This window comes from Vombatus ursinus, unplaced genomic scaffold, assembly GCF_900497805.2.
Source record: "Vombatus ursinus unplaced genomic scaffold, bare-nosed wombat genome assembly UNPS02014816.1, whole genome shotgun sequence".
Classification (NCBI taxonomy): domain Eukaryota; kingdom Metazoa; phylum Chordata; class Mammalia; order Diprotodontia; family Vombatidae; genus Vombatus; species Vombatus ursinus.
Genome location: NW_020954594.1, coordinates 18,083,532 through 18,111,261, shown reverse-complemented (window position 1 = coordinate 18,111,261; position 27,730 = coordinate 18,083,532). Strand labels below are relative to the sequence as shown.

At 35.9% G+C, this 27,730-nt stretch overlaps 1 protein-coding gene across 1 annotated transcript in view; it reads right to left on the bottom strand.

Moving 5' to 3' along the window:
* LRP1B (LDL receptor related protein 1B) overlaps nucleotides 1–27,730 on the bottom strand; it is a 2,189,733-nt gene that overhangs the window by 723,334 nt on the left and 1,438,669 nt on the right. Inside the window, exons 28-31 of the mRNA XM_027835590.1 lie at nucleotides 20,569–20,700; nucleotides 18,988–19,215; nucleotides 11,213–11,387; nucleotides 9,089–9,183 (exon numbers count right to left, since the gene is read on the bottom strand). Of these exons, the coding sequence (XP_027691391.1) occupies nucleotides 9,089–9,183; nucleotides 11,213–11,387; nucleotides 18,988–19,215; nucleotides 20,569–20,700 (630 nt within the window). The remainder of the gene's footprint in view (nucleotides 1–9,088; nucleotides 9,184–11,212; nucleotides 11,388–18,987; nucleotides 19,216–20,568; nucleotides 20,701–27,730) is intronic.

The following is a 27,730-nucleotide window of genomic DNA, read 5'->3' as shown; positions in this document are numbered from 1 at the left end:
CGGGGGAAAAGTACACTTCTCCTCTGAAGGCATAAGTCTCATACCTTGCCTTCAGGTCTTCCCACCTAATCCTTCTACCACACATTACATATTCTCCCTGCTGCTACCACCAGCTTTCTATTGTGAAGTTGTCCTTTTCCTAGGGTCACTTACCCTGAATATTCTGGGGACAGATTTTCTGGAAAACCTGTCATGTCTTTCCACACCAGCATACTGCTCTTCACCCTTTACACAGGTTTATGCTTCATAGACTATTTTTATATAATCACTATAATCGAGGATGGATGTGCTAGATTGAAAATCAGAAGGTTTGGCCTTGAATCTTGGCTCTGCCATGAACTAGCTGCATGATTCATGGCCAAGTCAAATCCATCCCCTTGGCCTCAGTCTCTGCAATTGTAAAATAAGGAGGGAAGTCTAAATAATCTTTAAAGTTCCCTCCAGTTCTAAATTCCATGAATTTTGCTAACATTTTAGATAACCTATCAAAAAAAGGAGCAGCAGCTAGGAGGACCAATGGATAGAGCACTAGATCTGGGCTCAGGGAAACCTGAATTAAAATTCAGCCATGTATATATATGTGTGTGTGTGTGTGTGTGTGTATACATATATGCATCATATGTATGTATGTGTGCATTTTAAAAGTAACTATCTTCCAGGGTTTTTCTTTTTTTGAGATATTTACAAAGAGATATTTGTAAAATGCTTTGCAAATTTTAAAGTACTAGACTATGTAAATGTTATTATTATTAAGAAAATAAAAAAGGTCACTAACTCCAGTTTTGCCATTTCCTGACTAACTTCTGCTAGATGTGCTAATAATATCACCAAAATATCAAAGAAAAAAGAAAAGAAAAGAAAATAGCAGCAAGGGAAAATGTGTAGCTAATTTGGAAATAAGTCTTTTTTTCACCTTCATTAGACTTAAGTTGTATGTCACTACAGTATTTCAAATACTCATTTTGATAAGGAAAAGGATCTACCAAAAAAGTAGTATTACTGTTTAAATGGGATTTGTGAAAAAAAAAATCCTGAGGCCATTCAATCTGGTAAGTAACCCACATAAGACTGAAGTCAAATTTCAACTTTCAATTCAGACAAGATTGTATATGAATATAGCCTTTGCAAACCTCAAGGTACTATATAAAAGTACTTAAAAAACAATAACTTAGTTGCTGGTGTAGTTTGCTTAAGTAAATGAGAGTTTTTTCCAGAACCCCAGGAGTACCTACTATGTCCCTGCTCTCAAGGAGCTCACATTCTGATGGGGAAGACAATGTGCAAACGTCTATGTACTTTCTCTCTTTTTGTCTCTCTCTCTCACCCTCCCTCCCTCCTTCCATCTCTCTCTCTCTCTCTCTCTCTCTCTCTCTCTCTCTCTCTCTCTCTCTCTCCCCTCATACATACACACACACATATACACATATTTATGCACATTGGAGGGAGTCTTACAAGGAAGGCACTAAGATTAAAGGAGACTAGGAAAGAGTTCTTGCAGAAGGTGGGACTTTAGCTGAAAGTTGAAGTGATCTAGAGAAGCTGGCAGGCAGAGATAAGGAAGGCGAGAGCTCCAGGCATGAGGTACAGCCCATGAAACCCTCAAGTCAAGACTTTGAGAGTCATGTTCAGGTAATAGCAAGGAGGTCGGTGGAAGTAAGGTGTAAGACAAGAAAGGTAGGAAGAAGCCTAGTTATGAAAAGCTTTAAAAGTCAGAGTATTTTATATTTGATCCTGGAGGTAACAGGATGCTGCTGAAGTTTATTGAATGTATGATGCCAATTTTGCTTGTGTCTCTTTATGTTTATTCTTTCCTGACTTTAGGTGAATATTATGAGATACTAATTAGACTAGTCCAGGGGTAGGGAACCTGCAGCCTTGAGGTCACATGTGGCTTTTTAGGTCCTTGGGTGCAGCTTTTGACTAAGTCCAAGTTTACAGAACACATTCTTTTATTAAGTTTAGATTCAGTCAAAGGGCCACACTTAAGGACATAGAGGGCAACATGTGGCCTTGAGGCCACAGGTGCCCCACTCCTGGACTAGGTTGTGACTGTGAGCTTTAATAGGTGGACAGAGTCATAGAAGTTCCCTTCAGCAATCAAAACCTGTAGCAGCAGTAGAGAGTCTGATGAAGAGCCAGGTCCGAGGAGTGACTTACTTGACCCAATCTAATAGTGAATCAATCAATCAAGCTGGCAGCTAAGATGCTTTCTAAAAGCAAGAGAGTGATTCATCCGTTAGTTATGCATGCTCATGGCAAATTTGGTGAAGACTTTTTGAAGGAATAAATGGACTCCCTGAGGGAGAAAATACCATCCCCCTAGGTTGAAGGGGTTAGAATATTTTACAGTAACTATTGTGTGGATATATTTCCCCAGGGACTACACAAATGTGTATTTAGAAGATTGCAACCTGCTTCAAGGGGACATGTCTTCTATTTTGGTCCTTGCTATACTTTCTTATTAAATATTATTTTATTAAAACTCTAATTGATGTTAAATGGTTAATTGGTATTGGTGAGATGTTCACCTCTTGATTAATATTGGGAGAACACAATAGATGAAAGCTTATAGTAATAGGATAAAAAATTCAACTCTCAGGAATCCCTAGATCCCTCAGGGGAGCAATAGCTAGTTATAATCTGTGGACCCAACTTGCTAGTCTGACTACAAGTTGGGAGAGCGGGTCTCAGATCTTGAACATAAGTCATATGAAGAATATAGCTATTTTAAATGAAATGAAACAAAATTAATAAAAAAGCATTTATTAGGTATTTACTGTGTGCGAAACACTGTGTAAATGCTGCAGATAGAAATAGAAAGGTTGACATATTTCCTCCTCTTAAGTATCCTATACTGTCATTGGGAGACACAACACATAACAGAAAGGTCAGCTGCAAAGCAGATGGAAAGGCCATTAATTCCTAAGGGTACAATGGTGGGATAGATGGCAACATCTAGAGATTCTTAGCATATATAAATAGGACAAATGACAATGCCAAGAGACTTCAAGATACAGAAGCAGGGCAAATCATAAAGTCTGGAGAAACAAAGTCTGACCCTTCAACTCACTGGAAGGAATAGAGTCACTGACTCTCATTTCATTTGTGGCCTATGAGAAGTGAAGCAGCCTGGGCTATGGGGGGAGGGTGCCATTGGTGATGGCAAATCTTGCCACATAGACATCCCAAATGGGTTCTCTAATGCCTCAGGGTCAGGGAAGTATGCATTGGGGAAAGGCAGTGTGCCCCCACTGGTATCAATTCTTCCTGTCTCCTGGCCTACTGGGAAGTGCATTGGATGAAGAAGGTGTAACTTTAGCTGAGACTTGAAGAACAGGATATTGAGAAACAGAAAGGGGTATGGAGTGAATTCCAAATAATAGAAATGGCTTCCAAAGATACATAAAGGTGGGGAAAGCTAGTAGTCTAGTTTTATTGGTACCTCAGTTGTAGTTGTAAATGTGAAGAGTCTCAAATGCCAGGCTAAGAAACCTTTTGCCTTGTAGGTACTGTATAGCCACTGAAGGTTTCTGAGCAGGAAGGCAATGCAATTAGACTTCTGTGCCTGAAGGAAAGTATTCTGGCAGCTATGTGGAAGTCAGATTATAGAATGCTGAAAACAAGTTTGAGGAGACCGTGTCGGTTTTTACAGTGGCAGTTATTATATATGGCTATTAAAGTATCTAGCTAAGAGTTAATGAGGGGCTGAATCATGTAACCATGCTGACTGGCTTGGCAACAAATTGATGCTCCATAGTGCCTTTGGGCCTTCACTGCATCAAAGCAGTGTTTATACAACTCCGTAATCAATTTTCTATCCTACTCAATAGAGAGGCTATTCTAAACTACTCTATCCCTCCTTAAACTTCTCGTAGCAATTCCTCCTCCTACCCTTTCTGCTGAGAAACTTGTCTCATGCTCTGTTTTGTGACTTTTTTCCAACTTTGTTCAGTAACACTTACATATGAGTAAAGACAGTTGATGATGGGAATAATACAAGGTAGGGGCTTGTCAAGACCTGATTAGTAATAGGATAAGAGAGCAAGACACACAAGTGTGGATGGAGGGAATTAAGTGTGGAGTTGAACTGGTTCATCAAAAAGGCAAAAATAAGTAAGGGATGAGAATGTAGCTAGTATAGGGATGATGCCTATAAAAACAAACAAAAAACAACTGAAGGGTAAGGGATTAGAGGTCATGGTAAAGATTAAAAACAGATTTAGGAGTGGTAAGGCAGAGGGAAAGATAGAAAGATAAAAGGTTATCATTATATAAAGGAATTTCAGAGCTCATTAACATGGAAGTGGAACACTTGTAGAGATGGTAAGATCTAGGGTATAGCTATCTCTGTGTGTAACTGAGATCTACTGGACTAGAAGATCATGAGAAAATGAGCAAATTGAGAGACTCAGAGTGTTACACACAGTATCAGTACATATGTTGAAATCTCTAAGCATGAGGGCAGGGGTTGGGGTGGAAAGAATGACTTTGGGCTATCCATTAAATTCATTGAGAAATGAAGTAAAATGCTCTGGGATTTAGTATATAATGATGGAATGGATTGGATTGGATTGGATGGAATGGATAATTGGATTGAATGACTAGGTGATAAATAAGGATTGAATGAATCTTAAAGGAGAAGAGGTTACTAAGTGATGGTGGTAGGGCAAGTCAGGAAGTAGCAATGAGGAACAAGGAGTATTTAGACTCCTCCACCATGACCAGCAAGTTGAGGGTTGGTTATGAGTGAAAGACCAATAAATACTAGAAATGTTTGGATGGGAAGGCTGTGTTATTAGGAGAAAGTCAAGTCTCAGTGAGTGTCAAAAGATAGAAAGGTTGAGAAAGGAAAAGTTGAAGCTAAAATCAAGTTTGTTAATTATGGAGCAGATGTTCCAGAGAGTAGTGGAAGAGGTGGATAAATATAGAGTGAAACATTGTGAGGGGTAAGGTTGTGGTTGAAGGTAATAAATGAGAAGTGAATGGGGAAATGGTGAATAGGGTTTCTTTTAAAATGATAGCTGGGGGTTCAGAATGACTCAGAAAGGGAAGTATGAAGAGGTGAGAGTATACTAATCATTGAAGAATGAGTTCAAGAATAATCTATAGCTGGAAGAGAAGTCTATTGAGGGTTAAGGGGACTGAAGGATGCAATAAGTACAAAGAATAGGTCTAAGAAAAGTAAGTCAGAAAGATACCAGGGCAAGAATTTATTTTTAGAAAAGGAAATGTCAGTTTAAAATCAAGTAGCTGTCACCATTATGAGTGATGATAATATCTAATATATCCTTTTAGGTGGCTGAGGTAAAGTGAAATTGTTGATAGTGGGGTTCAGTAGGTTGAAAAATTGGAGAACAGGGCATTTGAGGTAACCTCAACTTGTATAGAGAGTTCTTGCTTTACATTAATTTGCATTATAAAAATTTGACTTTACATAAAGAATTCTGAAAGAAATCTGCATTACCCTCCCCCAAAAAACCTCTCCTATTAACTTCACTGTACAGTGCTGTGCCTTCTCTCTGCTCCTGCTCCTCAGCTCCACACTCCACAGCCTTCCACCACCCTGACACCAAATCAAACCAAACAACCAATCAAACAAGAGAAAGCAGAAGGGACTAGCAACCATCTTGGCAGTGTTGGTGGCTTGGCTTGAGATCTCCTACATGGAGAGGGGCAGGGAGCCCCACTCTGTCCACCACCAAAGTGTCTACCCTGGGTGTCTGTCTTCTATCTGTCCACTCAGATAATACACATCTGTCTCCAGCCCCACATGCTGTCCATTCTCTCCTGCCTGTGTTCATGTCTGGCCCCCAAGTGTCTGCTCCACCTTCCCCTGTTCTTCTTGGCTCTGGCCAGGCTGCCATGTGGCTGGCTATGGTTCTGCTTGTTCCTCCTCCTGCTCTCACTTCTCTGTCCCCACCCCAAGCATGAGACATGTGCCCATCCTTTCCTGCATGGGTGCAAGGCCCCCTTCCCGCCTCCTACTCTTTTCCACTCCTAGGGCAAATGCACAGTACATAGAGGTCTATGGATCAGTCCACTTATGTAAAGTATGAACTCTCTGTATATTGTCTCCAAGTATGAAGACTGGGGTGAAGACAAATATTGTGTGTTATAATAAACTACCTAATAAAGGAGGGAAATTATCTTTTTTATTGGTAATATCTATTCCCTCTATTATTCTTTCTTGGAATCTGTTCCTCCCCTTCCCCCTTTAAGGATCCTGCTGAGGTAAAACAACAGCATGGACATACAGCTACTATGTGTGAGAAATGGGGTTTTGTGTGTATATGTGTGTATGTGTGTGTGTTAAAATTCTTTGGACAATTTGGTCATTGTAGAAAATAATTTATGAAAAATATTTAATAATAAAGAAAATTATTTTGATGATAACATCAGTAGCTCTGTAGACCAGTAGTATGAATACTAATTTAGTTGCTGTAAAATACATTCTATAAATAAAGTCTTTTTCCCATTTATTTCAACACTGAAATTAGAATTTAAAATTACTAAGGGTAAGGTTATTCCAATTACAGGAAAGAACATATAAATTAAAATTTAGGTCTAATCTCTAGGTTACCAAATTACATAGTTTGGACTTCATTTGCTTGTAATGTCACTAACATATTCACCTTTCAGGATAAAATATTCTATACAACTCTAGATAAGCACAGATGGGATTGCTTTGTTCCCCATTAGGTCTGTTTTATGTGGTCATAATCTTGCATATTTATTCTCTTGTTCCTTTTTTTTTTCCAACCTTCTACCACACTGAAATGTTAGCATTTCAATCTGTTTTTTAATTTTCAACTCTACAATGAATTTCAATTGCATGCTGGATCCAAGACCAAACAGCATGAAGAAAAGAGTTGTTAACTGTATTACTTTTTATATGAAGTTTATTCCATGGATTACATGAAAAGACTGATTTATTCCAAGTCTCCATGATGTAACACCTTTATTGAATTCTCTCTAATAAAAACAAAGCTACTTCACAAGGAAATAAACTTCTTCCATATTCCTGAAACTTAAAAATTGCTGAAAAGCTAGCAAAATACATTGATTTTTACAGATTCAAAAGTAGAATGCTTTCATTATGAAGCCAAATTAATAATTTCTATCATGTTTTGTCCTACTTCTTCTATAACCTGAATGGTCAACATGGCATTATAAATCAGGTATATTCTTTTTTTTTGGACAAAGTGTTTAAGATGACAATGAACTATGTAGTAATTCTTACTCTCTGAAAAAATCAACTAAATATAAAAAGTCAGTTACAACAACCAAAGTTAGTAATAAAATATGATAGCATATAGAGATTTCTCTCTCTTTTTAACTTGAAATCGGAATATTTGTGGCTATGCATCAGCAATAATGTTCAAGAGAAATGATTCCATGATTTCATGAATAAAGTGAAACTAAGAGTTGAAACAATTGGTTAGTTTAAGAAAAAATTTTTCTTCCTCTTAAGGTACCAGTTATACTTCTCTTATCCAGAAAGAAACTATAAATCTCTCTTTCCCTGTTTCTCTACGCCAAGGGTTCTTTAAAATATATATATATATATAATATATATATACATATATCTTGATAACTATTTTAATATAATTGGTTTCCTTTGTAATCTTATGCATTTTATTTTTATTTTTAGGCAATTGGGGTTAAGTGACTTGCCCAGGGTCACACAGTTAGTAAGTGTCAAGTGTTTGGCCTGAAGCTGAATTTGAACTCAGGTCCATTCCAACTTCAGGGCCAGTGCTCTATCCCCTGTGCCACTATGTATTTTATTTTATTTTATTTATTCATTCATCCATTTATTTATTCATTCATTCAGTCATTTATTTATTTATTCATTCATTCATTCATTCATTCATTCATGTATTTATTTATTTATTTATTTATTTTTTGGTGAGGCAATCGGGGTTAACTGACTTGCCCAGGGTCACACAGCTACTAAGTGTCAAGTGTCTGAGGTCACATTTGAACTCAGGTCCTCTTGATTCCAAGGTCACTGCTCTATCCACTGCGCCACCTAGCTGCCCCATATGTATTTTATTTTAAAACGCTTAAAATAAATACATTTAGTATATGTAAAGCCTATATCAGATTGCATGCCATCTTGGGGAGGGGAGAGGGGAAGGAAGGGGAGAAAATTTATAGCTCAAAAGCTTATGGAAGTGAATGTTGAAAACTAAAAATTAATTAATTAATTAAAAAGAAATACATTTAAATAAAAAATAAAGCATTTAAATATGATTCTGAGGAGTCTCTTGGCTTTACCAGATAATCAAAGGGGTCAAGGACAGGGCAAAGGTTAAAAATGTTTTGCTCTATGCCTTTGATTAGTTATTTCCCTGTCATTTCAAAGAGCCTGTTTTTATAGAGGGCATACCACAATCAATTTAGCCTATGGTTAGCTAGCATACTTCCTTAGAATATGAAGTCAATCGAGGAACTTGAAGTCAACCTAGGAGTTTATGATATATGTACAGAATTTGAAAAGTAGCTAGAAGCAAGAGATTGTTGATAGCGAATTCTAGTGTTCTTTTGTGGTTTAATGCAAGCTGAATGTGGATTGTTTTAAGGGATTGTTTCAAGGATCAGTAATGAATTCAGTAGACTGGCAAGTACAAAAAATTAAAATGTATTTCAAACAAATATACTTTACTGTCAATCAACCAGTCAATGCCTTTATCTAGAGATCAAGAACTTCATCATTAAAATCACAGGATCCGGTACTGACAGAATAATAGTTAATTGCATCAGTATATCAGAACTGATTCAACAAGAAAGGAGTATATTGCATTAACTCACATCATTTTAGTACCATTGTGAAGGGTCTATTATTCAAAGGACTAAAATGTCTACACTAAACAGAGATCATGTGAGCCTAGAAAGAGAATAATTTCCCACAACCACAATGATGGGCTCATTGAGTTGTCGTTGTTGTTTTTTTTTTTGTTAAATTTATACTTAATTTGGAGATTAAATATATAGTATTTTCTTTCTTTAAGGCTTCAGATATTTCATAAGTCTTGAATGTGTGCTTATTCCCCAAAAATCTTTGGTCAACATCACACATACTTACCAACTGGATCTTTTTGATTCTGAAAGAGAATTTTGCTATTACTGCCATCCATATTTGCCATATTTATAGTGTTTCCATCAGTCCAGTAAAGTTTCCTTAAAAAGAAAAAGGAATTAATCAAATATGAGGCCTGCTAGACCTATCTGTAGTGGTGAATATAGAGAAAAAAACCATTAAGGAATATAATAAACTCAGAAAGATACAGGGCATTCAAGCCTTCATCAATTAGGGATGAGGAAGGGCAGTTTGGCTTTTATGTGGGTTTATTGAGACCATCCAACACGGAAAATGTTTTTTCTTTAATTAAAAAAAAATAAACTTCCATATCTGGTCTACATCTAAGCCAAAACTGGCACAGGTGTTTGGAGGTTTGTTCCAGACAAGGGGAGTAAAGGAGTAGTGCCCCAAGACTTCTTGAAGCCTCTGCAGTTCTACTCTCAACCAATCCTGCTTCTTCACATTCTCTTGTACAAGGTGGATGACTGCCTAGCTGCTATCCTCACCTTTTTCAGCAACTCGTTTTGCCCCAGGAGAAAGAATTAGAATTTCTCAAATGTGATGTTAATAATCCAAGAAACTATTGACATGTGCGGTAGAAGCACCTATTTCATTTAAGGTACTTGGAATAAAAGATGAAACTATACATACACACACACATATATATATGTGTATACATATATGTATGTATAGTATACATACACACATATATACATGTGTGTGTGTGTACATACACACATATGTACTAGGGCTAGGGCTAGGCTGGTCTTTAAGGGGGTAAGGGGATTATTTTGTTTCCTTGCTGCCTAAGGTACAAATAGCTCAGCACTGGAAGAATTGTGATTTCAAGTTCCACTTTGCTTCATGTTACATTCATAGAAATGTTTTCCTAGCTTTTTGCTGTGGTGCTGCTACAGGAAGAGCCAGATTGTTTTATTATAATGTTACATCTTTTTAAGTGTGTTCTTTTAGCTCCTAATTATTAAAGTAGTTTGGAATTGAATTTTATGGTTCATGAATGCCTACTGCATTTTAAGACCTTGAACCTAAAGGGTTGGACTAATCCTAATTTAGGCTTGTCTTATAATAATGGTTGCTGCATTATCCTGCAACCCAAATTAGTTATGGGGCATTCATTCTCATTCTCCCCTTTTCTGTTTATGAAGCCATGATGGGCCATCAAGAGAGTTGTGTGGAAAAGAAAGGCAACAATAAATAAATACTCCTAAGAAAGAATGAAAATGGAAATAAAGCCTTCCAAGTCTTAACAAACTACTTTTCATAGTTTTGTGCTCTTGAAACAACCAATAAGAGAACAAGGCTGGTGAGATCTGTTTATCTTTCTCTCTTTTGGTATGTCCCTCTGTCTACTATTTAGGACAGGATCTGGTCTTGTGATTTCATTGTTATGGAGACTTTGGGAGCAGCTGGGTGGTACACTGGATAGAGCACCAGGCTCTGAGTCAGAAAGACCTAAATTCAAACCCAATCTCAGAAGTTTGGCAGCTCCATGACCTTTGACAAGTCACTTAAACCCTGCTTGCCTCAGTTGTAAAATGGGGATGATAATAGCACCTCCCTCCAAGGATTATTGGGAGGATCAAGAGAGATAATAATTGTAAAGTGTTTAGCACAGTACCGGGCACATGGCACATATAAGTGCTATATAAAGGTAACTATTATCATTGTTATTATTATTATCATTATTATTATTATTAAAACTCTTGGGTAAAGAAACTCTAAGTAAAGCAGGTTGACAGGTTTGCTGCAATTTATGTTTTTAGAAACTAAATAATATATAATACATGTATGTATATAATATATGTATGTAATAATGTAATCATAAAGCAACATACTGTAAATCTTAATTTTATCAACATTTTCTCTATATTTCTTTCCTTCCAATTTTAGAAATAGAAGTTAATAACGTGCTACAAGTGTATATTTGTTTTTATAAAGTTGTCAGAAAACTGTGATCTCTATTGCTATCTATCTTGTTAGATTACAGAGACGAAATTGCTAGTTAGTCCCCAAGCCCTATACTTAAGGCCTACTGCATTGTTGCATGATATTTGATACGAAATTATGGCAGAGTTTTCTGAAAATCTAGAAACAATCATACTTTACCCCCTGACTGGGTGAGCCGCAAGGCATTGTGGTTTATCGATTCCATGTATGATTGAGGTTTTCAAAGAACCATCTAATCGTGCCACATTAATTTGGGTTTCATCAAATTCTGAGCTAATCCAGTATAAATTTCGGGATACCCAATCCACAGCTAGCCCTCTGATACTCTGAATATCTGTAAGAGAGGAAAGAGAAAATTAAAAGTGAATGAAGTTCCTCATTCTGTTGGCTTTCCCAATTATGTCATTTTCTTTCTCAGAGAAAATTTAATTTACACTTTAATTTGTTAGCTAAAATTGTACAAGATTGTAATCTCATTCCCTTATCAGCCCTTCCTGAGGTATGAATAATCATTAATGTCTTACTGCTGAGCCAGTTGAAAACCTGAAGCAACAATTAGCATTGAAATTACACTAACAGTCAATGAGTCACTAGTAAACACTTGGAGTAAAAATAGCCAGTAATCTCATTGTCCAAGGCGACCCAAATGCAAATCAGGGTAATCAGTTCTCCAGCTGGTAGCACATTTTTCTTATTTGGAGAAAAAAGCAATTTCTGGTCAATAACAAATGAGCTGTGTACCTTACCTCCCAAAACTAATTTGATTTTTTTTTCATCTCCATAGTAAAATTGGCATTACTTTAAAAAAGGCCATTTTTGTCAACCTGCATATGCCTATTTTATGTAGAAATAAGATGGAATGATTCAACTTCTAAAAGATTCAACAGAGTTTTACATCTTTCAAAGTAGGTAATTAACAGGAATTGACAGTGATAGGAAGGGAGGAAAGTCCTTTAACATTTCTAAGACAAATTACTGAGCTCTAATTAAGATTGGATTCATTAAGTCAAACCTGAATATTTGGTTTGCTGTTTCTTGATCATACAATTAAGAGATCTAAACTCCACATGTTTTAATTAGAAGGGAAAAAAAAGTCTAAAATGCTTTAGAAAGCATTAAGGTAAAAAGAGTGCTAATTTAGAAGCATTCTGACCTAGGATGTTTGAATGTTTTCCATTACTACTTTATGTGTTGTCTGCAATTTCCAAAGACCTACGACATTTTCCATTCATTACACTCGTTAGAACTTTCTTTGCATACTCCTCTCACTTTTTTGGGAAATATATAATACATGAAGAAAAATCTCTTAATGGGACATTTTTCGGAAATGTATAAATGAAGGCTGATGGACTACTTCTGCAGTATACAGAAACAAGCAGGGCATTGAGAGTAGGTGATTTAGGCAATTGCTCATGTGGATCTAAGGGGTACTGGGGACTGACAACCCCCCATAAACTTCTCTAACAATTGACATGTGAATGACATTTTAACCACTGAACCATTCCTTGGGATTAAGGTTTTATGCCTCTTGAAGGGCCCCATTAAAATGTTTCTTAGTTGAGACCAGTTAATAATTTAGCACACAGGTAATGAGATTAGCTAGCTGTTACCTAGCAAGGCCAGGAAGGAATAGAATGTAGTCTAGGGATGCTTTGCTAGGTAGGACATAGTATTCTCAAAATATGGAATTCTGTACAAGAAAGGCAGGCCTGAGTAGGGTAACACTTCGGGAAGTCAAGGTTAGCTTGAAGACACTGGCTCCTACCAGTTGGTCTCCTGCCCTTAAATTTCTTCCGCTTAAATCTGTCAAATTAATATTTATAACACATGGGTCTAACCACGTCACTGTCCAAAGCTTTAATGGCCCTCTACTGCCAATAGAATAAGACACAAATTGCTGTCTGGCATGTAGGGACCTTCATGATCTGGTTCCAACCAACTTTATAAGGCTTCTTTGCATTCCATCCTTTTCTGCACTCTATAGCAATGTAATGGCCAGTCAAACTGATCTAGTTGCTTTCCCTATCTGACGTTCTAGAACACACCTCTGCTTATTTTAATCTGTTTGAATCTTGAGCTTTCTTTAAGGTTCCACTCAAGAGGCACCTCTTACAAGAGGCCTATTCTGATGCCTCTCCTTCCCCAGATTGCTATTGCTCTTTCCCTAATTTCTTTGTATTTACTTTGTATATGTCTTATATTTACTTCTTTTTGTATTCTCTGTTTCTTCTCTTCTCCCCCTCTCTGTCCAAAAAAGGTAAATTCCTCTGGGGCAGGGTTTGTTTCACTTTTACATAACTGGGATCTAGTACAGTACCTGATGCTTAGCATAAACTTAATGAATATTTAAGAAATAAAGAGCTTCTTGGTAGCGTGAGCAGGCTGTAACTTATATAATAAATAAGGAACTCAGGAAAAGAATAGGATTAAAGGATGTCATCAAAGAACTGTATGACCTGGTCACATGGCAAGAGCAAGGGACAACAGGTTGCCAGCCTGAGTGTTCCAATGACATCTTTGCGAGATCAGAAGTAAAGAAGGTTTCTAACATTTGGGTGTGCTCCTTATAGTGAACTTTTGGGAGAACATGAAGAAGAGTTGCACATTACTGACAGGTCAGGAACAGTTAAAGAGTTACCTCCTTGGTGGGGATTCCCAAATTGAATAGATCACAGATCTATTTGGGAAAATTAATACTTGTGGATGAAGTTTAGGGGGAAAAATGGGCAGGGGATTCAATTCAGTTCAACAAACATTTCTTGAACACACATGATTGCATTGCACTAAATATTGTGAAGGGAGAAAGGCAGAAAAAAGACATATTCCCTACCCTCAAGGTATTTATGATGTAGAACTGCCAGTAAGATTCATATAAAACAACTATAATATAACATGGAAAGAGATAACATATATTAGAGAAATATAAAATACTATAGGCACACAAGTGATATAAATTACCTTTTCAGCAAAGTGATTGACAAAGGCTTCATGGAGGAGGTAGCATTTGACCAGAGCCATAAAAATAAAATTTAAACAGGTAGCCTTAGAGAAAAGGTGACATGTTGTAGGCAAAAGGAGTAGCATTAAAAAAAATACACAGAGGTGATAAAGGAAAAGGTGATTTTGGAAAACAGCAAACTGTCATATTTTTGGTGGAGTGTATGGGGCACATAAAGGTGATTAATGGAAAAGAAGCCTGGAGGGGGTGAGATTGGGGAAGAGAAAATATAGTTTGGGAGGCAACTTCTTGAATTTTGAGGGAGAGGAAAAAGTAGATGATTTTGAGATTTAAAGCCCAGATGACTAGGAGGATAGACTAGACTGTGGAAGAGATAGACTCTTAGAAAGGGAGAAGAAAAAAGGAGAGAAAAAGGGAGAGATAGACTCTTAGGGAATGCCTTAATTTAGTGGGTAGCAGAAGGGAGAGAACAGGCAGAGAAATGGGGAAAAGAGAGTGAGAGAAAGTTAAGGGAGAGGGGGAAAGGACAGAGAGGAATATGTCTAGTGAGATAGAGAACCCACATAACATCATAGAATTCAGTGACAGAGGTTAAAGAAGGAGGAGATTTCAATAGATTGGGGAGTGGTGTTTAAATTCTTCCAGTACTCAAATGATTGGGGGGGGAATGAAAGTTTATCTTAGGGAATGACATCTCCAGAAGACACCAATCCTCAAAATATTCAAGGACATTAAAATTATATCTATTAGAGGATCTCTTAAGTTCTTGTGTCTGAGGTTAGAACTAGTATACCACAAGGGAGATGAATAAGCCATCCTTCTCCATCAAATGGAAGAAAAAGAATAGAGTTAAAGCTTCTGATGATTAAAAAGAAAAGTATGATGTCCAAAACCCTTGGTCAAAGTTGGTATCCCTGAATGGGTGGTATTTGTTTTAGGTCTCCTACTCTCATCTATTCTTTCCTCATCATTATTGTAGGCCTAAGCTTTTATTTCTTTCATTCTCCCTGGATCAATTTTTAAAGAATAATTATTTTAATTCTGATATTAATGTTATAATTAAACATGGTATCACTGAAAATGAGGAGTTGATAGTATTCAGTGTCAATACAATTTCTCTGAGTAAATGGATATCAAACCCAATAAAAAATTAGTGGTAGTAGACAAAGAAATGACCCCAGAGTCAGGAACACCTGGGTTCAAGGCTTACCTCTGACACATACTGAGTGTGTAACACTGTTCAGGACACTTAATTTCTCAGTCCCCCAAGTAATTCTTTATAACTAAATTTTAGTAACAGAGAGTTGCATGTGGGACTTAACAGTTAAAGCTAACCCACAAATATTAAAGAAGCACTATTATATAAACACTATACATTGTGGTCTGTATAAACAGCGTACTTAAAAAGGTGTAATGTGAGGAAGAGATGCTCTAGTAAAATGATTTGATTTGGTTAGTTAGTTGGCAGAGATACTGGAGCTGTTTGCCATTTCCTTCTCCAGCTCATTTTACAGATGAGGAAACTGAGGCAAACAAGTTTAAATGACTTGCTCAGGATCACATAGCTAGTCAGTTTCTAAGGCTAGATTTGAACTCAGTTCTTCCTAACTCCAGGCCAGGTGCTCTATCCTTTGCACCACCTAGCTGCACATAAATATTCTTTGATCTAGTCCAACTCCCTCATTTTTATATATGATGAAACTGAAACCTAGGAAAGAGAAACTTGGATTTATTCAAGCTAGCAGAGTAAGTGAGAAGCCAGGATTAGAACCCAAGTTTTCTGACTCCTAGTCCAATGTTCTTTTCACTACACCATCATCTAATTGTAGAGTTAGATTGGACAGGCTGGGAAAAAAAATCTGAAACAGAGCACCTATCTATCACCTCCTGTCAGAGAGATAATGGCCTTAAAATCAGAATAAGACATCAATTTTAGGACATGGCCAATGTGGCAATTTGTTTTACTGGACTATTATTCCTATGGGAGTTGGGGGGACACAGTGGGAGTTAGCAATAATAAATGCTTTTTAAAATAAATATTTTTAAGTCCTCTAGCAGAAGGTTTGATTGATAGCTTTGGCTGAACAGTTAATGAGGTCAGAAGTAGGAGGTGGAATAGCAAGAACCAGGGTCTAAATGGATGAAAAAGATGTTTGCAGAAATATGCACAGCCCTTGGTTCACTTCATCATATTTCAGCAAACTTAATTTTTAGAAGGTGAGCTATGAGATGCCTACTTTAAGCTTTCAGACAGGCTGAGGGATACCTCTGCAGCTAGAAGATGATGATTAGTTATACAGCAGGTAGGAAGAGGTGCTTCTCACCTTTCAGGAGAGGTGGGCATCCTAATTGAAAGAGAAGCCATGAAAAGCTATTACCCACATGAAGCTATGAAAGAGAACTCTCCGAACTGATGAATTCTGCAAGCAAATTTTAGTATATTTTTTCACTTTATTTTTCTTGATATTTTTTGTGACATTACTAATATGGAAATGTGTTTTGCATGATTTCACATGTATAATTGATACATTGTTTGCATTTTCAATGGGGGAGGGGCTGGAGGAAGATAATTTGGAATTCAAAATTTAAAAAAAAGGTTTAAAATGAATAAATAATAAATTTGAAAAAAATAAAAAGAAAGAAAGAAAGAGAATTTTCCAGCAAAGCTGGAAGTTGCAGCAACAAGCCATGTGTAAGAAAGAATGTACTTATCCCTACTTCTTCCTAAAGCCTTCTCTACCATGCTTGGTATTTTAAATGATTTAAGTGGTTTCTAGCGGCAGAATGATCCAAATCTTTTTCACTGTGGTAGGGGGAATCCTTATGAAAGGATCATTTAATGGTGAAAACAAGTAACTTCTCAGGTGAAAAGGGATTTCTCTTAATTCTTAGTGAAATAGACATTTTTGAAACAAGTACATGGGACTTTTGCATCTGACTTCAAATAAACTTTTCTGACCCCATTAGAAGGTGATCTCATAGAAAGCAATGGACTAGTTACTTTTCTTTATTTATTCCCAGTGCTTAGAGCAGTGTTTTAGGTTTGGAAGGTATTCAAAAAATATTTTTTTATTCATTCATCTGTTCATTCATTCATTCACTCATTCAACACTTCCGGTGCTGATTAGTATTGCAAAACAATGGAAACATTTCAATTAATAAGTGATATATAAAATGTTATATTGTTGTTGTTGTTTGTCCTTCTTTCTTGAAGAAGACTGGTGCATCAGGAAGGTGAGGCCATGACTTGCAAGTGAATTGGATTTAAGTGAGGGAGGCTGTGCAAAGTCATCAGACCATGCTTTAAACCCAGGTCACTCTTGGCTTTCATTGATTGGCCAACAATAGGTCCCAGCCCAAGCCCTAAGTGAATATAAAATGTTATAGTTCAAGCAGAGAAGAAGTCTGGCAGAGTGGTTAGTGTGATTAGTGTGTTAAACTCAAAGTCAGGAAAACAGGTTTAAGTTTGGCCTCTGACACATACAAGCTGTATAACCCTTAGCAAGTCACTTAACCTCCCTGATATTCTTGCAGTTTTCTAAGATTAGGAGTTATACTGCAGGAGTAGAAGAAATTCCCCCAAAATAAAATCACATGTCTTTGAAAGCACAGCTATGTTGTACATTTATGTGGGTAGCTCTTTTCTGCTTCCAAATTAAGATAAGTGCCTATAAGGTTTTGGAAACTGGGAAATGAAGATGTCATTATTTATGTTTTTGTATCCTTTTGTATTGCTTAAAACAGTGCCTGATATATAGTAAGTACTCAATACAGGTTTGTTAATGACTGAATGAAAGTATGAAGGTATGCACATAAGCCTGATCAAACTCAAAGCCATGGTGGTAATCCAGGACCTACACAGATCATATTAATTCTGTGAGATCTTTCACTTCGCATCAATAGAATACCATTGTATCTCAGTTGCCTAAACTTTAATGAGTTTATACCAGTCCATTCGTTGAAGTGCATTACTCATGTGGACTGGGTCTTTAGGAGATTCCTCATCTGCTGGAGGATCTTCAGGATTTTTCCTCTTCTATAAAATGGGGATATTAACAGCATCTACCTCTCAGGGTTGTTTTGAGGATCAAATGAGATAATAATTGTAAAGTGCTTAGCAGAGTTCCTAGCACATATAAATGTTAGCTGTTGTTGTTGTTGTTATTAACAATAAATAGCAAGCTAGAGTGAGACCAAAGGAAATGGCTGTCATCGACTTCCTTCTACTCTCCATGAGTACAAATACTGACGAACCTATGTAGAGAGTGGGGAGTGAGAGAGGAGTTGGGGAAAGAAAGGGATAAGAAAATTAGAGGTCTCTTAATTCAGGAGGACTCAACTGGTAAGGAAGTTTCTTCTGAAATTTCTACTTCTGAATCCTCAAATCCTTTTTGATACGATTGATGTGATATTTGTAATTATAACTTTAATGTCCAATATGTGATTTAAATTTCTCACTGCTTAATGAAGATTTTAAAGAGTCATTTCTCCTCTGTTTTAATCATAAGTATGAAAGCAGGTGGCATGGGAGAAAGTGCTAGATTTTGAGTTCCAGGACCTGTATTCAAATGCTGGTTCTCTTATTCATTCCTTTTGAGACTTCAGGCTGGTAATTGCTCTTTTATGACCATTCCCATTTTCCCCATCTATAAAAATAAGAGAGCTGAACTAGATAGCTCCTAAGGTCCCTTCCAACTCTAAATCAATGATTCTATTAACTTTCTATTAGCAATATGGAGGGGAAAAGTAAAAATATGTCTTGGAAATTGGTAACAACTAGGAATGGAGTTGCAAATGTAGGTAACTCCACACACATATGCATGTATATATGTATGTATGCGTCATCAACTATTTTGATAATACTCCAAAAATGGAGCAACAAATACAAATGTGAAGAATCAAAACTGAAAATGATTACAAACATGTAAATGATTACAAACAACTACTTTGTGGCAGTGATTATTTACGTATTTACCTCTTGAGATAACAGTTTCTAACCCAGTCCCATTAATAAAAGCGCGTTTGATAGTTTGTGTTTTTATATCCGTCCAGTACAAACGTTCCTCTGAGGCATCAAAGTCTATCACTGTGACATCATCTATATCTGGAACAGTAAAGGCTGTGATGAAGTTGAAATATGGATTATCTATGTCCACTCCTCTTATTTCTGAACGTCTTGCATAAAGAAGAAATTTTTTCATTTCTAGAAAAAAAAGAAATCAGGTGTTTTTTTATTTAAAGTTGACTAGGTTCAAATATCCTGGAAAGCCTATTTTCATATTATTGATTAACATGGTTTTTTTAATTACTGAAAGCAATAATTAATATAAAATGGAGAATATAATGCTCATAACTTACCCATATTTAATTAACTCTTCACTGAAATAAACTTGTAAACCTAGAATTTTTCATCATTTTTCTTCTTCTAGTATAAGTAAGGAATTCAAGCTATATCAAATGCATATGCAAATAACATAAACAAATATCTTAAAATACATAAGCTGTAAAAATGTCAAATGTCTAAATTTGTTCTTTGTATGATATCATAATTGAGTCTTATTTTAAACTGAATGGAATTTGGAAGAATCTAAGAAATCATTTCTTATACCATCACTGAATTACAATAAGCTCATAAGTTACTTAGGAAATCACATTTGGTTGCAATTTTCTAAAACTAGGCTTCAAAGGATTGCATTTACTTTCAAAATCACAACTCCTTAGCCTACAAACATTAATGAAAAGAATTTTCATCACATTGAATTTATAGGTACCTTCTTTTCAGTGAATTGGAACCTGAATAGGAATAAGCTTTGCTAATATTTCATTCTTTTTTGTTCTTTAGATTAAGATGTATTATTATTATCATATTACACATGTATCATTTCATTTTGATAAGTGACTTAAAACTACAAAAATCATAAAATGTGTGACTGAGACACTGTATTAAGCTTTGGAAATCTTTCTCCCCCACCCTCCTCCCTTTTTAGTTTTAAAGACATGAAGTTACAAATATACTTTTCATTATTAAAAATAAGACTATTATAACTGCTTTCATAAATTTTATATAAATGTGCTATTTAAAATCTGTTTTACATCTTGCAAAGTTATATATTGTACCCCATTTTCCCTCTAAATTGTTAATCCCCCCACTAAAATGATGAAAAAATAACTTCACATGAAGTGCAGGCAGAGATTAAAGCTTTTAAATACTCTTTTGTTGTGCAGGCTACCTGCATCATCATTTTCTGATGATACACTTTACACTTATAAATCTCACTGTTTCCCAGAGATAAATTCTGCTAACACATCAAAAGCAAAAGTAACAGAAAACATGAATAAGGTAATAAACAGCAGAGTGCCCCATATTGCATATTTTAAAATGTCTGCCAATCTTTCCAAAAGTAGATGAATCATCAACATTGCTAGGAAATAGCAAAGTCTCAAACATTTTCAAGGGATGGCAAATCCTCTCCTGCTTCAGTTGGTGTAAAAATCTGAATGAATATACAATCTAAAACAATTTATTTTGGATTTCTGATAAAAAGAAGAACCTTACCATAGCATGTCTTCTTGTCTGGGGACAGTTTCATCAGGTGGGGGCAAGCACAAGCGGCACTCCTATTATGATTGATCAGACACATATGCGAGCATGGGCCTTTGCCATCATTAGCTGCACACGGATTGGGAGCTGTAATTACACAGTGAAATATTAACAGTAAAGAGGAAAGAATATGTTAGGCCACCTCTGAAGTTGACAGGGGTTATTCGCTTAATGATTCAAAGTGAATTTCACTCTATAGCTCCCATTAGAAGGGTGATTAATAGGACAATAATAGAAAATCATACACAGTGACTATATTAATAAAAACATTTTGCCTTGCCGAAGATCTAACACAGTGAGCCAACTCTTTCTGTTACCACTGAGATAAATGGCAAGTGTCATAGTGTCCCAGAAACACTAAGTATCCCATGAGTTTTTAAAAAGGATTATTTATTCAATTTGGAGAACACGAGGAATTCCAGATAAGCATAATTACTGACGTTAGAATGCAATTACCTTATGCGTAATGTGACCTAGACATTAGGAATTTGAATTGTGGCAAGGGCTTTCCAAACCAACTAGTCTCCCCTTCTAGCATGGCAGACACATGCCAACAAACCAACCCTGATAAAGGTCTATGTTTTAAAGGTTTCTGAAAAAGCAGCACATATTGGATCCCTGAATGATCCAATCTAGCATCAAAAACTCGACATTCTGAAATTTGTTCTTCAAACATTGGGGTAGTCTCTTCTCTCTCTCTCTTTTTTTAAGTGAACCTGGAAAAGAAATATCTTTTTTATTGTCACTCAAATGCCAATCTTCTCTAGACTAGATGATCTGATCCCAATGCCATGGTGAGCTACATTATAGAAAATTCATCCTAGTATATTCATTCCAGTTCATTCCAGTCAAGCATGACTATTCATACTGATTCTTCAAACTATTTTGAATTCTAACCATATCTTCCAGAGAACAAGCAGATATTTCCCATCTTGATGTTATTTTTGAAATTTAGTTTCTTTAAAGGTTGTTTTTGTTTTTTGAGAACAAGAAGTGAATCAGAAATTACTGGAATTACAGAATTAGATGTTATTATATAAGGAGTCCTTAATGCACTTTAGTCTTTCCTTAGATTGTGGGATGCATATATTACAGTAGACAAAAAAGACAGAAAAGTGGCTACCACTTGCAACAGGTTGATAAGTTTTGTGCTAATAACTAGTCCCTATTTAAAAATAAACTATGGTTCATAGTGACAGACAACCAAACCCACAAATCATTCTTTAAAGAAAGAGAATTAAGGGTAAGAGCTGGCAATATTCAACATGGTGTTTGACTTTTGAAACTTTGTCATGATTTTATATTTAAGACTAAGGTGTTTATATTGTCCAGATAATTTTTTAACGATGATCACAATAAAATATGGGAAACCATGAAACATTAACTATAAGGAACATACAGAGCTTCTCATTTGCAGTTTGGCTAAAGGAAAAATTTAATGTTATATATTTTCAATACTCCAAGCTTCATGGTATCTTTTTGAAGTTGATTATCTTCAAAGATATCCACACTCTTCGGAAACTTGTCTGCCCAAATGAGAAGTTTAAAATGTTTCTTTAACTTTCATTCATGATAGAGATCTGAGATTTATACAAAGAGTAGATTTCCAGTTGGTATCTCCACTGGGGGGGGGGGAACACTTCTGTTTTCCTGAGCAGCCAGGGTCTCAAGTTTCAGAACATTTTTTAAACTAATGGTACAAAGTTATTTTTTTTTCTTGAGAGGGCCTAAAGCATAAAAGATCTTTTAAAAAAAAAAAACTCTAATATTATTTTCCCCAGATAATAGATGACAGCAATGAATAATTAGTCATGCATTTTCACATTGAAAATAAAAAATAAAGCTGCATTTATGTCTCTGATGAAAAGGCCAAAGGGAATCGAAAGACTTAGAAACAACTCATTCTCCTAAGGAAATCAATTAAAGGAGAATAAAATATTTTGCAAATTTATTTAGCACAGTCAAGAAGAGGAAATGGGGAACATGATGTTCCTCTTGACAAATCATTAAAAATCAAAGGAAAAAAGAGTTGAAAATAAGTATACACAATAGGGTTGGGGTGGGATGTATGCAATGAAAATATAAAAGATAATCACTTTAAGGAGTTTGATATGTTCTTATGTATACATGTACATAAATAAGCTTAATAGTTAAGAAAAAATAAACATGAAAAAGAGCATAAAATCTCACTCTAATTCTTTAGTCTTTAACAAAGAAGGACCAGATAAATCAGCAAACAGCAAAAAAGTGAAGAAAATCCTTTGGTTCTGTATGCCCTTTTTATTAACCTTTGGCCTATCTTCCTTCCCTCAATTAAATTGAACTAACATTTATTAAGTTTCCATTTTGTGCCCTTTTCTTTTCTTTGTATAGTTGAAAAGCAACTTGGTTTAATACAAAAGTATTAAGAGCTGGCAAAACTCCTTAGTGTGACAATACCAGATTAAAATATAGTTGAGAAATGCTGATCAAAAAAAATAAAAATACAATATAGCATAATGTTAATTTGTGTTTTTCTAAATCAACATAAGGGCAGTAGGGAATCCCTTTCTACTTGAATCTGATACTACCAATCTAGTCCAACTTCCTAATTTTTGTTTTTTTGGTGAGGCAATTGGGGTTAAGTGACTTGTCCAGAGTCACACAGCTAGTGAGGGTTATGTGTGTGAGGTCAAATTTGAACTCAGGTCCTCCTGACTCCAGGGCCAGTGCTCTATCCACTGCACCACCTAGCTGCCCCACCAACTTTCTAATTTTTCAGCTGAGGAAAACAAAGCCTTAAGAGATTAAATGACTTACATTTTGACACAGGAAGTGACACTGCAATTGGAATCTGTGTCCTCTGATCTTAGATTTGGTGGTTTTAGATGATAAGGTGCCTTTATGTCTAAAGATCTGTGTTATCCATTAAATGACAGACTACATCTTCCAATTTTGCATTGCAAGTGGTTGAAGCAACAGCTATAACTAAATACACTCATTTGATTGTATATATTGTTGAAATTGGTGTTGGGGACAAATTGTTGCTTTGGAAATCTACTGCTGGCAATACCTCATCAAAAGAATATATCAATATAAATGATAGATTTATTTATTTATTTTTAGTGAAGAGTATACAACACTCATCATACCCAGTGCCTTCCTATTTTCTCCTTAAGACAATATTCATGATGTACAGGGAGGAGACTCGAGTCATTTATAAAACTTTGACACCTCCACCATCCCCTCAACCTTTCCATTTCTTGGTCCAAAATCATCATTTCCTATACCGTTTATGCTTATCTTGGTTTCCATCTTCATACTTTCCATACTTCATACACACTTTAGTTTGAGTTACATGTTAACTTATTTTGGAGGATCTTGCTAATTTCTTCATAGAATTTATCTCCTTAATAAAGGGGGTATGAATTTCCTTTCTAACAGAAAGTGGTGTAAAAGGAGTAATTATTTTACTGTTTGCTTAAGCTCATCATGATAAGATAAACAAATGCCCCTGAAATATATATATGTATATATACACACACAAACATATATACAAATATACACACATGCATATAATTCATATATACACACATATATGTACGTATATATGTGTATATGTACATGTATGTGTATATGTGTATATATATATATATATATCTCACCATCAAGTTCTTTATTTACTTCTCTAAACAAAGCCTATGAACAATCTTTCCATTAGCTGCTATTTCTTTATCTTCTGGTTTCTCAGAAAAATAAGAATTACAGGTAATCTAAAGAACAATTGAAAGCTGCATTATGAGCATAATAATAGCTGGTGTTTATATTTAGTGTTTTAAGGTGTGTAAAGTACTTCACAAGTGTTATCTCACTTGGTTCTCACAACAACCCTATAAGGTCAATACTATTATTATCTTCATTTTGCAGATGAGTAAGTTAAGTGGTTTCCTGGGTGTTATGGAGCTAGTAGTCCTTAGGACTTCTAGACCTTTCTGTCTGTCTTGTAGCTGGATTCTAGTTATGTATATTGTCTCCTCAAATTACATTGGAGAACACTAAAATTAGTCACAGAGAGCAGAAACTTTTTTTTTTTTGCATCTCCAGCACTTAGTATGGTACTTAGTACATAGTAAGCAAGCACTTACTAAGTGCTTTATCATACATTCATTAATGTCTCCCCCAAAGAACAGCACAGGCTTGGCATAGCAGAGCTCCTTAATAAATACCTGTTAAATGATAAATGCACTGGTGCATTTGAGCTTTCTGTTCTTTGTGTATTGAAATATTCATGTTTGTCAAATTCATAATAAAAATAAAAATTTTAAAAAATAGTCTAAGGGATAGTTTTTCCTTTCTACTCTTCTCTTAAGATCGTCATCACATAACAGAACTATTCCAAGGCTTTCTGTCTATTTCGAATTCCTCTATGAACCCTGATAAGGATTCTAAGAAGAATCATCTCTTCATATTAAAATATGGGAAGTTTATCCTTATTTAGTTCCTTGTAGTTATTTGTTTATGTTTAACTCTTTTGAGTCCTGTGTTTCAGAGTTTCCATGTAGCTCTGGTGTTTTCATCAGGAAGCTTAAAAATCCTCCATTTCATTGAAATGAAATGAAATTTAAATTTAAATTATTTCCTCACTTTACCCTATCCATATAGGATTGTACTCAATTTTGCTAAATAAGTTGTTATTTGTAAACATATCCTTTGCCTTCTGGAATTTCATATCCCAAGTGGTCCACTCTTTCATATTGGTAGCTGCTAAATCTTTTGTGATCTTTGTGATTGGAGTCTTTCTTTCTGGCTGTTCACAGTATTTGAAGCACTGAATTTTAGCTATAATGTTCATAGCAAGTTTAATTAGGGGGTTTCCTTTGGGATTCTTCCTTTGGGATTCTTTCACTATGCTGTCTGGATCTAAGGTATTTGGATAGTTTTCCTTTAAAATTTCTTGAAATATTATGTTTAGGCTCCCCCTTTCCTTTTTTGGTCATGACTTTTAGGTAGTTCAATGTTTCATGTATTTATCTCTCCTTGATCATTTTCCAAGTCAGTTGTTTTTGCTATGATATACCTTCCATTTTTCCACTGTAGACTTCAGACTGGACAGTGAGTTGGAAATGAGTCACCACTCTGCTCCTGGGGGTCAGAGCAGCAAGCTCCTACTTACTTCTGAAGTTTCTCCATGCTCAGTACACAGACTAGTGACCAAGATTTCTCCTCATCCTTGGACTCTACCTTTAAATGCAGGACCCTTCATTAGCCCAACCTGGATCTATGGCCCAGAACTGAATAGTAAGTAACAGAGATGCAGTTGATTCCTATTCATGCACCTTGCACAAGGTTAGATCCTTTTGTGCAGATATGGATTCAGAAGATCTTCGAAACCAACCTCTAGCACTTAATAGTTGGTTGATGTTAGGCAAGTTACTTCATATCTTTGACTATTTTTTTCCTCATTTGTAAAATGGGAATAATAATTGTTATACTATTTACTGCATAGGATTATTGTGGGAATAAAAATAAGATAGTGTTACAATTACAAATGACAGTTGCTGCTGCTGACAACAATGGGAATGTCTGTTCTCAGGTTGGGAAAGGGAAGTGAGATTAACTAGTACAATTCAAATAAGTAGTTCTAGACTGTATCTGAACTCAAAGCTAATGCCAGTGTTTGCTCTTGAACTGGTATGTTTTCTGGGGATAGGGTGGACAAATGGGTACTAGAATAGCAAAACAATGAACTGTGACAGAAACTGACACTCATAGAACAGTTCATAGAATGATGACAACCTAGGAGGAGACCCAAGACAAACACTACAGGGACTGCCATGGCTCTCAGCCTCTCTTGCATCTCTCCATCTACATTCCCGTTCCCATTAGTACACTGCTCCTTCTTTTGAATCACCACAACTCTTTGGTTCTCACTCTATTCCAATACCAATCTGTAATGCCACCACCAAATGCCAAATGCCATCTATCTTACTGATTTCTGGCAATTCTAGATACCTCTTCCTTGATCACTTCCCTCCTTGATGTAGAGGGAACTTTCTACAGCCGCAAGTGGTGGCAGCTCTAGACTGGTATGTCTACAAGTCTGATGATGCCCTGGGCTCCTGGCAGAGGACATATAAAGCACTTTTTAAATTATAATATTTTATAAACATGTAAGATATTCTTAAGCTTTTCTGCATAAGGCCTTGTGTCAAGTGTCATGAGGGATGCAAAGAAAATAAAGACCTGGACCCTGACTTCATGAAACATGTATGCTAATAACTACACCTTAAGGCATAATATGAAAGAGCAATGAATTGTGCAAAGTATTATGGGAAACCAGAGAAGGAAGACATCATCTCTAGCTGAAAGAACAGGAATAATATTTGAATTGGGCCTTGATGTGGGGTAAGAATTGAATAGATGTACGTAGTGGATAGGAAATGTAGGGGAGTGAGCAGTGTGAATAAAAGCATATAGATAGGAAATTATTGAGTATTGTGGAAAGATAGCTTTGACTGAAGCCAAAAGTAGGCGAACGAGATTTATGATTGGAATGGTATAGGCCAAATTTTAATGGGCTAATAGTGAGACTCAAGAATTTAGAACTTACTTAGTAGATAATAGTGAATAGCGAAATATTTTTGATCAAGGAGGTGACATGATTAGAGTCTTAAGAAGATTAAAATTTGACATGTGTGTAACTTGGATTGAAGCAGGGATAGACTAACAGATAATGAGAACTTGGCCCAGATAATAAGATAATGATGTGATGGGTAAGAGATAATGAGAACTTGGCTCAGGGTGTTGGCAGTGGAGATTTAGGTCAAGAAATATATTTAAGAAATATTACAGTCACAACTTCTAAACTTTGATGACAGACTGAATATTAAGAGGAAGAAAGAGGACAGGCATCAATTTTTAAGATTTACACCTTAGTTGGCTAGGAGGATGATGTCAAAAATAAGGATTTTAGGCAGAGGGGCAGATTTTATGTTCTTTTTTTTTTTTGGCTAGGCAATGGGGTTAAGTGACTTGCCCAGGGTCACAGAGCTAGTAAGTGTTATGTGTTTGAGGTAGAGTTTGAACTCAGGTCCTCCTGAATCCAGGGCCAGTGCTCTGTCCATTGCGCCACCTAGTT